General features: G+C 39.5%; 2 protein-coding genes across 4 annotated transcripts in view; both read right to left on the reverse strand.

The window, feature by feature from the left end:
* LOC116697272 (putative methyltransferase NSUN7) overlaps positions 1-3,581 on the reverse strand; it is a 20,350-nt gene extending 16,769 nt beyond the window's left edge. The window contains exons 1-2 of one of the 3 annotated variants that reach the window (XM_032528608.1): positions 3,164-3,581; positions 2,189-2,551 (exon numbers count right to left, since the gene is read on the reverse strand). In XM_032528608.1, coding sequence (XP_032384499.1) covers positions 2,189-2,528 — 340 coding nt within the window. In that variant the 5' untranslated portion in view covers positions 2,529-2,551; positions 3,164-3,581. Of the gene's footprint in view, positions 1-2,188; positions 2,560-3,163 lie in introns of all 3 variants that reach the window. The other 2 variants (XM_032528609.1, XM_032528607.1) reach the window with 2 other exon arrangements.
* Positions 3,582-6,297: 2,716 nt separating this feature from the next.
* The window catches only part of LOC116697273 (neuronal acetylcholine receptor subunit alpha-9-II), a 4,931-nt gene continuing 58 nt past the window's right edge, over positions 6,298-11,170 (reverse strand). Inside the window, exons 1-6 of the mRNA XM_032528610.1 lie at positions 10,998-11,170; positions 10,368-10,513; positions 9,190-9,344; positions 8,267-8,447; positions 7,608-7,959; positions 6,298-7,222 (exon numbers count right to left, since the gene is read on the reverse strand). The exon at positions 10,998-11,170 is cut by the window's right edge and continues 58 nt beyond it. Of these exons, the coding sequence (XP_032384501.1) occupies positions 6,435-7,222; positions 7,608-7,959; positions 8,267-8,447; positions 9,190-9,344; positions 10,368-10,513; positions 10,998-11,046 (1,671 nt within the window). The 5' untranslated portion in view covers positions 11,047-11,170 and the 3' untranslated portion in view covers positions 6,298-6,434. The remainder of the gene's footprint in view (positions 7,223-7,607; positions 7,960-8,266; positions 8,448-9,189; positions 9,345-10,367; positions 10,514-10,997) is intronic.

The following is an 11,170-nucleotide window of genomic DNA, read 5'->3' on the forward strand; positions in this document are numbered from 1 at the left end:
AACACAAGGTAAAACAAGCCAACGAGGAATGAAACCTTGACAAGCTATAATGCCTTTAGGTCAGCGACAGTCACTCACATATGAAAAACATTTGTCAGGCAGGAGAGGTCAAAGAAATACAAAAGTCCTGAAGATATAAAAAAGAGACAGAACGAAGTGAAGGAGGAGGCGTAAATACAACTTGACTGCTAATATTTGTCATTTGGCCGACTTCAGCTTCGTCTTTGTCTATGAAATGTCAAATCCACACCAGGGTAAACATCATCACAAAGTCAAACTCCATCTTTTAGTATTGACTGACAATCACAGTAACAAACTAGTCTGTGTCCTCAGCCACCGATGATGAGCTTACTGAATGACTTTTTCTTTTAAGCAGATAAGAGTTATAATCACAAGATCAATACCAGAGCTCATTGGCAATTTGTTCTGCTTGTTTTTTGCTTCTGTAGCATTTTCTTCTTTAGGTTAACAACTGACCTCAGCTCAATTTTGGATCAGTCAGTCCAAGTGCTCAGTACAATGCACGAATGATATGTGTGTGTGTGTGTGTGTGTGTGTGTGTGTGTGTGTGTGTGTGTGTGTGTGTGTGTGTGTGTGTGTGTGTGGCTGCCAGCATGGGTGTGTGTCACTTGCAAATCAATTTTTGCACCAAAAATCAGGCTGTTCATAGGAGGAGGAAGAGAGGAGATTAACATTGGCTTCCAGGCCGTGTTGTTACCTCTGCACCCAATTTAACCACACAGCCAGCCCGAGTGATACTAAAATGTGACCAAAATACATACAGTATGTGACTGAGGCAAGTCGACCAACTGCAGCAACGGACACTGATTTCACCTAAGATACAGGAAAATGCCTACTTCTTTTTTTCTATTCGACCATGGTCCAAGTAAAAAATATTAAATATATATTATATATTTTATCATAACATTATGATATGATATTATGACTGAAGATCAGAAATAATGTAATTAGTGCAGGTATCTTCCTATATTCATTTTAGTTAGCCAATGAAGGCCTTTGTAGCTCCTCCTTTGTTTAAGATATCTCTGTTGCTAGCAGAAACTCTACAAATGAACTAATTCTATAAATGTCAACATGGAGGATAGGACCTGCAAAGAAGAAATGTAATAACATAACACTGAAGGAATAGAATATTTGTCTTTGAAATGAACTTTGAACAAAAGCGGGATTCAACTTAACAAGAAATGCAGTATACTGTAATTGTTCTAAACTCAAGCAGGCCATTTTTCCTTCTACGGAAATTAACATGTTTTCACTTGCCTACAATAACAGCAAATTCCTCATCCTGGTTAGTGTATACTGTACATGCATCCTCTCATACAGAGAAGAAATGGGGGTGATGGATGAAAACAATGTCCTGGCAATATAATCTCTTAGGTCTCTCAAATTATTATCCTTAGCAATCTTGATAATGTAAGTACCACAACCTACAGCTGTAAAACTAATATAGGTTTCTGCAACAAGGCTGGGGCTTGTGATGATGGATATTATGAGGTGATCTGCATTAATTGTGGGACATATAGGCCTAAGGCTTATCCAAGTTTCAGCGGATGGATAGTGAGAAGGAAAAAAATCAATCATGGCTACAAGGGTGTTCCTGCTACCTGACCTCTCCATCCACTGAGAACACATTAAATCGATTACAGCCAGCTTCCTGCACTGACAGTGGGCTCACCTCCACTCCCTTATCACCATGGTGATTACACACCCCTGTGACTTCAGACACCTAGATCCCACCCTAGTCCCAGGTAACAGACCATGGGCCAGATTGATTTGTAGCATCACACAGAATTCCCCCTGGTCATTCAAGTATTTTTTTTCTTTTCTACTTACCCTTCATCAATCTATCCCTATCCAATTCTACCTGTCAATTAACTTTCAAAGGGCTATTCATTCGTTTTCAAGCGGCTGTTTGTTTGCCTGGAATCAAATAGTTTTACTTGAAATGTAATGCAACTGCAATTACTCAAAATAGGTGTTGCTGAAAACCCTTTGGTGATGTCCTTATTCCAAACTCGCCCAGAATACACAACGTAAGTGAGTAAAGTGTGTGGACATGTACATAGGTGTACAAGATTGACAGGCTAAGGAAAGACGGAAGGGAAAAGGGAAAAACAGTTACGACAAAAGGTTAAACAAATCCAACTAATTTCATGTACACACTCACATTTAAGTGTATTGAAGGCCAGCTCATAAGATGTACGTTGCATCTGCTCATCTTTGACTTCAGGTAAAGTGAGCCCTCTTTCTTTTCCATAATTCACCAACCGGTGTGCAGCGGGCTTCTTCATGTGGTTCTTCTGGAAGATGACTGACGCCAGCAGGTAGACTCTGTCTGGAAAGCCCAGCTGACCTTGGCCGGTGGTCTGGAGCTCTGGAGAAATAGCAGGGATGTCATCATCGGCTGGCTTCTCCAGCGGTGTCAGGTCCTTGCTCCCTGCAATCTGGGAGCCAGCTTTTTTTGTCTTGTGAAAAAGACGCCCTCCAATGTTTTTATTTCTTACCATCTTCTCAGAGTATTTTCTCACACCTGTAACGCTAAACACACCATGAAATTCTTACTTTGGGGACTTAGCTAAATAATGCACAAACCATATACAAGATTCTAAGTTTGACACTTAGCGGTTAAACAACATTTGTGATTTGGGGTAATACAATTTACTTCACTTTACTTTACAGATGAAAGTAATTTATAAGCAAAATTGAGTTAATTAACATTAACTTAAATAAGCTATATGTGACTAGTTAAATGCCCAGCCCAAACGCTAAATATTATAGCAAAAAGTCATACAAATAATAACTGTTAGCTACCTAACGTTACACTCAAAGCTAGCTAGCTAGCATATATTTATAGCCATTTTGTAAATTAAGATTTACGCGTTACTAGTATATTTTCTTAAGGTTATATTATCTTTGATTTGTTTAATTTAATGTTAATTAATCTAACGTTAACCAGGTTGCAGGAAATTTGACTAAACGTTATACCAGACAGTACTGTAAATATTGTGACCTAGCGTTAGGTTAACGCTAACGTTAGGTTAACGTTGACTTAGTTAGCTATATTAAATTAAGTTACTGTCTGTTACTGTCTGTTAGCAACAGACAGTAACAACAGACAGCAACAGACAGTAACCCACGTTACCTTATGAGAAGAGTGTCTTCTTTTCTTTCCTAAAAATATTGTACTCGTATCCGGGACTCTTCATATTTACCGGTGTAACGTTTAGTATGTAGCTAGCTAACGTCAACGGTACTTTAACTGCACTGCTGCAGGTCTTTCTGTTAACATTGACTCGAAGCAAAGTTTTAACTGCCAAATAAAGTCCCCGCTGTAAATCTGGGTCCGCTGTGAGGCGATGGGCGTCTCCACAGATGTTGACTGAAACCACCTTGCTTCCCTTGACTCGCTTTTCATTAATTTGAAGAAAAAAAAAATGCTTTTAAGTCTTTAGGTATAACAGAGCAACGTTAGTTTCGCCACTTAAAAACAAACTTTTCCAAATGTCTGTTAACATTGTAGAGCATTTCGGATTAGCGTGTTCCGTCACCATGGCAACCACAAACTGATTTCAAGGTCCTGTTCTTCACGGATCAAGAATTATTAATCTCCTTAACGCTGGATGTCCTCTGTCTATCTGGTACATTGCTTGCAGCTAGTTTTACAGAGCATTATGCCAAAGGAAAGCTAATGACAACACTGGTGGACAGTATCCTACATAAACCTAGTCCAGTTGTTGATGGCATGCAGCTGCTGTTTCAAAACTATAGGCATCTATCGATATGGAGAAATTGTGTCTGCACATAAAATATTGTCAAATTGTTGGCCTAATTGTGATCATTCCATATTTGTTCACTATACACTATAGAATATTTTGTATGCTGTTGGTTTGCAGTTTTGTATATTTGAACTGAAACCTATTTCAATTGTAAAGTGAAATTAAATCAAAGTTTTTAATACTAAGTCCAGACACTTCAAATTTATTTCCATAGAATCAGAGTCAGTGACCCTATCTAACTAGGCCTTCTTAAACAAATAGCCTAGTACAATAAAGGTAGTTCTGTTTTTATTTTTCAAAATGCTTTTTTTATTAAAATCTCTTCCTTGTAATAAAATAGAGATTACTGTGTAATCTGTGTAATTACTGTGTAAGTAGGATTTTAGTCACAATAATGGTAAACAAAGTACTCAATCAATACTACAGTGTAAAAACAGTCCAAGTGAATTATCAAAAGCAAAATATAGCCCATAAAGTATGAAAAGTAAAAGTACTCATATTGAAATGGCCCCTCTTAGAGTGTTGTTATTATAGCCTATTGTTTTATTATGATTGATGAATTACCATGTCAGCAGCACGTAAATGCTGTAGCTGGTTGTCAGTTTTAAAATGACCATATGCTTAAAAATCTTAAATCTGCAAAGAGAACTCCATTTTCTGGAGTATTAGAATGAAATAGCACAAAATGGGAACACTCATGTAAAGTTGAGTTGAGTCAAATCACTTGGTTCCGTCACTGGTTTGTCAGTGGTGAATATACTGTATCATCACGGTTATGTTCACATTCTGTTTCCCCACTTCTGTTTCCACATTTCCCCAGCAGTCTTTCCTTCTGTGCCTGAGCTGCTACGCCTGTCCAAATTACATGGTTCACACTTCTCCTGGTCTCCCATGGCGATTAAAGCCTATTGTGGCCCCTGCAACTCACTGAGCTCTAATGGAAAGCAATGCAGTTGGCTTGTCTCAGACAGAAAATTTAAGATATTCTAAATTATGTCACATGCATTGTGCTTCAGCATAAAAATCCATTTGGAGAAGAAGATAAAAACTCACTAACCCACTTTCAATTATAGCCTCCATATTTAACTATGGAATTGCAGTAAGGTGTATTGTCTCTTGCCATTCAATAACACTGAGGACTAATAATAACAATAAAACTAGACTATTAATATTTTTTCACCTCTCAGTGGTGAAATGTTGTTAGAAGCTGATAAAAAAGACAGTGGGATAATTCTGAGGTGCAGATCTTGTGCACTCATGTTGCCACATGCAGCTTTAAAATTAAGCTATGGGGCAGCCACCAGCCAAATGTTATATGGGGAATGAGCGCCCTCTACTGTAGAATTAAGGTACTAAGATGAAAAACCTGGACGAGTAAATTGCTTAAGATCCTGTTTTCTTCAGTATCATTCTGACTCCATTCTGCCTCTTCTGTTTATAGCATTCACATTCCCAACCTACTGTAGTACGTAATTTTAAAAGAGGTATATAAAAAATCTATAGCAATACATAATAAATGCAACATTCATTTTATGAAAAAGTATCAGATTTCTGTGCAAAACCTAGTAGAGTAGAAACTTGCACGGAAATGTAAATACTAAGGGAAGTACAAGTGCTTTAAAACTCTACTTAAGTACAGTACTTGAATGGATGTAGTTTATGTCCCACCTCTGGTATCAACAATGTTAGGTTCCTTTCCTTCCTGATTGTTCTTTATTCTTTCCTGTTCCTTTCACATTGCACACACAAACACATTGACTTGACTTTCCAAGTTTAAGGTATGGTTTTTTTGGAAGAGGGGGGTGTCAGAGTGTGCTCATTGTGTTACATAATGTATGCTCCATATTACCTTACATCCTCACTTCCCAGGCTGCGCTACAAACAAAGCGTGCTCATTAACTATTCACTGAATGATTTTGAACAGAGAAATGATTCTGCAGATCCGGAGGGGGCACTGACGCTGGGTCTCTCAGCCCCAGGCGTCTAATTACACTGTAGTAAATAACACATGTGCTGATTCTCCACTGGACATATGTTAACTTAATAGAAGATCCGATTACATGTATTCAGTGGTTAGATGATGAAATACCTACAGTAGTCTACCTGCATATCAAAGCCATGATTGGTGGAGATGGTAAAATGCTGAACATTTTCAACATGTTATCAATAGAGGTGGGGAGGATTGTATAGGAAGAAAAGTAGCAATGTACGGCAGGCAGCAGAAAACAATTATTTAACAAAAATGTGCTGTACCTAATGTCCCTTTCATTAAAGGTACTCTGTACTGCCTGCATATATTATCATAGTCTGGTCCATTTTGTTTGGTTTTAGATGACCAGAAAATGTAATGTTGATATAGGACACTAAATTATCAATTAAGATATCATGGGTTTTAACATTTTGTCACTGCCTAAAAACACGTGCATGTGCTATATACATATATGTGCATGGATAAAAACAGTGAAGGCAAAGTAAAATGTTTAATTTAAAATCACTGTAATCTACACTGTTATTATTAATGATAAAGAAAAAGCTAAAAAGTCCATATATTTTTCAATGTGCATGTTTATAAATAACTAAATCGTTTTATTTAAGCAAAAAGAGTTAAATTAGTTAAATATAAAGAAATCTGTAGCATCATGGCGCATTGCCAATGATGAGGATGCTCATGAGGAAGACCATGATGAAGAAGATCCACATGAAGAATCTGTCCATCACCTTAGCAATCTTCTTCCATTCTGCCCCTTTGGCGCATGTGGCCCTCTGCTCTCGGAAACAGTTGGCAATATATTCAACATTGTGCACCAGCTTGGTGTCCATACCAGGGAAGCCACTGCCGTGGGTGCAGAACACACATGGGCCGAAGGTAACAGAGGGGCCTTGAGGTGGAGGCTTTTTGTCTTCAGGGCAGCAGGGAAGCTTTTTGTCTTCAGGGCAGCAGGGAACCTTCTGGTCTTCTTTACAGTAGTCACCTGTTGGGATTTTCCCATTAGAGCCTTCATATTTTCCAGGTGCAAAGCTGGAGAAGTGGCTCCTCTCTTCTCTGGTGATGTGGTGCTGGGCTTTCACTCTGGGGTGGTGTTGTGGCTTAGGGGTCTGAGGTCTGGGTTTTTTACGACCCTGCCAGTCCTGTTGACTACTGTGGCTCCCCGGTTTACCATTCGCATGAAACTGGGAGTTGAGGTGCTGGTGACAGATGTCATCCTGGAAGAAGTGAGAAGACGATGAAGAGGAGGAGGAGGCAGAGGCACAGTTCTCGCCCACCTCATAAACAAAGAAAATCTTGGACATGTAGTCAATAATGAGGACTTTTGCCCAGTGGGGGACTGGTTTGGCCTCTGGACCACAGAAGTGGATGTTCATGATGAAGATGGTAAGAGATGTGGAGGCCGTGACCATGGTCATAGTGGCAATATAGTACTTCCCTGTGAAATAGAACAAAAACAACAACAAAAATAGGTACTTAGTAAAACTCAGGAAAAATCCGAGGCACTGGAAAAATCAAAAAGCCCTTATGGTTATGGTTTAGTCATCTAGTCTGAGTTTTTTCTATTATGATTGTCCCATCCAAAGATCACCTCAAACAATTTGAATCCTGGAAGTGCTCCTCTACATACATTTTTATGAAAAATGGGTACTTATTTGACTTATGTCATGTGTAATGTCATGTGTTGTCTGTAGAGATTTCACTCATATACACTAGCAGTGTTATGGTTGGTCTTACAAAGATGCGATTGCGAGCCACTATAATACTTATAAAGAGGCAGTTCATATTGGCTTTAACACAATCCTAAACCAATACACTCATACCTATAAGTGGCACACTCTCAGATGGAGGCATGCTCTCAGCCACCATCAGCTGGAACACAGTGAGAGCCAGAAGAACGGTCACTCCGAGTGAAACCTTCTCCCCAGAGTCTGCAGGCAGGTAGAAACCCAGAGGAGCCAAGAAGGAGATGAGGAAGCAGGGGAGGAGGAGGTTGAATATGTAAAAGGAGGAGCGGCGCTGCAGGAGCACTGTATAGGTGATGTCTGGATACGGGTCAGAGCAACAGCCGTACATGATGACGTTCTTGGTGGCCGGCATCCCGTGACACTCCCACTCCACATTTTCTACAAAGTCTGACAGGTCTCCACTGTCCATGCCCATAATGATGTCTACCTGGAATTAGTGTAATGGATGAGTTGGTATTGAGGAGGATACAATCAGCTCCTTCCACTGACATTTCCCATGAAAAGATAAATATAGCAAATGCATACACACTTTTGTATGAACACAGACAAAATGGCTCTAAACAATGAGTCTCAAAGCAAGAGTATTTGTGTGTCTGATCTCTTTTTCAAGCTGGCCAGTCTCAGTTACCCTAGTTTATCATTCAACTGACCGGAAATTTAGATGACACAGATCATCATCATCCTTGTGGGTAAAAAGTGAGAACGGTTGCGCAGGTACGGGTTTTTCTACAAACCTGGTTGCCATTGTAGGTCCAGGAACCAAAAGTCAGGTTACATTCCTGGCTGTCAAAGGGGAAGTAGGAGACGTCGACCACACAGGAGCTCTTAGTGATGGCAGGAGCATCCCAGGTTAGCTCTCCATTGTAGCGCAGTCTCACGTTGGTGTCCATGGGCCCTGAGAAGTCATCGTCAGCTCTGGAGCAGGAGAAAAAAGTTGACACAAATGGGTTATTTGGTTAAAAGGTGAATATTATATTATTATATTCTTTTGAAACTGAGTTACCTGTGTATTAAACACACCTACACAAGCTAATATGAGCGAATACAAAAGGCTTGCAACATAACCCACACTAAAAAGTTGATTTTACACACTGGGATCTTTGATATATTTATTGCAGGGTTTTTGTAGTGGACTCCATTAACCCCTAATAACCTAATAACTCATAACATACAGCGTTTGTGCATTGTATATATTTTATGATTATGGCTAATTAAATATAGATTAATTACAATACTTTAATTACATACTATACGACATAATATGCAAAACTGGTGTCCTAAAATACAAAACAGAACATAGAGTTTATGTATAACGGTATACATTCTGTTTGACAATGGCTGTGATCATGTAAGACAACCTTTTAAAAATACTTATAAAAATCATTTACCCGCATATGCTGCATATTTCTAATAAATGTTTAGGCTGACCTAATTTTATTTGAATCCTTTAGTCTGTTTTAATCTATTTAAATTTAGGTTGACTACTGCACTTACTCTGCAGTCATAACACGAATATTACTGTAAAGTATAATGATAATCTCACAATTATTGAGATTATTAGTGAAGCGCCCTATTACAATGAGGGTTTGATGAAAACTACAACTGTGTGCGCATGTGTGCGTGTGTGTGTGCGTGTGTGAGTGACGTACTGGCGTACTTGTTATAGAGGACGAGGTCGGGCCTCCACACAAGGCTGCTGGGGATGTGGATCACCTCCAGCCCGTCATAGTCCTCTTTATTCCACTTCAGGTAGGCATCATGCCATGTCTGCCTGATCCACAGGTAAGCAATCAGCACCTGGTTCCTCTCATCCTTCTCACACACACACACACACACACACACACACACACACACACACACACACACACACACACACACACACACACACACACACACACACACACACAATCACAATCACAATCATAATCACACGAATGAGAACAGACACCTACATACAAACAATGGATTGATACGAGCAGCAGCTAAAAGAAGGATAATCTCGGTCTTCTTTTCATTTCTCTGTGCTCATTAACTCTCTATGAGCATTACGAGGGGTTCAGGATATCACTACAGCTGAAATCCAGACCTGTCTGTCAATATCAGGTGGATGAGCAGAGGTGCTTGTTGACGGGGGGGTGGGTGGGGTTGGTCTTGGTATTGCTGCCAGAGCCTTACTGAAGCGATCCAATGAAAAACATTAACGCTTTGGGTAATAGGACACTCCAACACAAACACTTATTCGTTCTCTGGCCATTCACTCCTCACTTCCTAAACATTAGTCAAACTATCAGGCCTACATTAAGTAGGAGAGCTGTTTTCTCTCTTTTCAAGCACATCCACCCAAACACGTGCACAACACAAGTGCTAATTCATTGTGGGTTGACAGAGCCGTGAACCTGAACAGGAACCTGAGCCAGCTGGGTAACAGTGAGCCTGGCTTGTAGGAAGTCATTCATATACATCTGCATCTCCAAACTCATCCTTTGGTGACCACTGTCTTAGTAATGATAAAAAAGGTGCAAATGTAATCCAAATTCAAGATATTCATGTTTTGGCTCTGGGTTGAGTGTATCTATGGTGTCATCATCAGGGCTATCACTGTAGGTTGTATTACTGTAAGTATGGGTGGAGTGTGACTAATTGATTGTCCAAGAAATGTTATGTTGACTGTATTGATTAATAGATTGATTATTTATTCACTTGTTATGGTGCTGTAATGAGAAATGAACTCTTAGTAAAGGCTGAAATAGCATCTCTCTTACCATAACATTCACTACATATAATTAGAACTTAAGAATTTAGACTTGAGGATCTTGCCGATAAGCTAGTACCCACCATGTCTTTGATCTGAGAGAGGGTGATCTGTAAGGTGACATTGAGGGCTCTGTCTGTGTCCTCGACAGGCCGCAGAGCGCTGGAATAATTCTCCATCAAATCGTTCAGAAGCTTGTGGGCATAGCGACCCTGAGCCGAGTGAGCCACTGAAGGTGGAAAGCTGGGGTCAGTCATTTTCAAGGTATTGACAGAAAAAAACAACAGTGCTTTTTAATCTTTTTCTGGTACCAAAACTGAGTTATAAATAATTCTGTTGTCAGCACTGGCACCACTAAGAAAATGATGAAACACTTAAACAATATTTTCCTTCATATTATTCTAATTGTCTCTTTTAAAAATATTGGCACATTAGTACAATATTGGTACATTAGGAAAAAACAAACGTGTACACTTCACATAAGGTTTCTTAGATTGTTTGGTAACATGGTTTGGAACCCACATGAAAAATTAAACGTCGACGTCAACTGCTATCAATTTGTGAGGCAAAGCGGTTTGTGCGTAATTACGCACACAGCAGGGGAATCATTATTAAACCTAATTTGTTCCTTTTTTTAACTAGTTAAAGACACCACACTTGAATTAACAAAGGTACATAGATAATTTCTCTGCAAGCAAGAGCGTCTGACTCACCTTGTGGAAGCAGAATCGCCAGGCAGATTATTGGAATCATCGTGGGCATTTATTAACACCTCCAAGAAGAAATAAAAAGGTAACTGCGACCAGCAATCTAACGGCCCTTTGGTGTCATTCCCTAACAGGCCTACATGGTGCCCGTTCAACCCCAGTTGAACTCAGTTGCAGAT

Source organism: Etheostoma spectabile, chromosome 10, assembly GCF_008692095.1.
Source record: "Etheostoma spectabile isolate EspeVRDwgs_2016 chromosome 10, UIUC_Espe_1.0, whole genome shotgun sequence".
Lineage (NCBI taxonomy): Eukaryota > Metazoa > Chordata > Actinopteri > Perciformes > Percidae > Etheostoma > Etheostoma spectabile.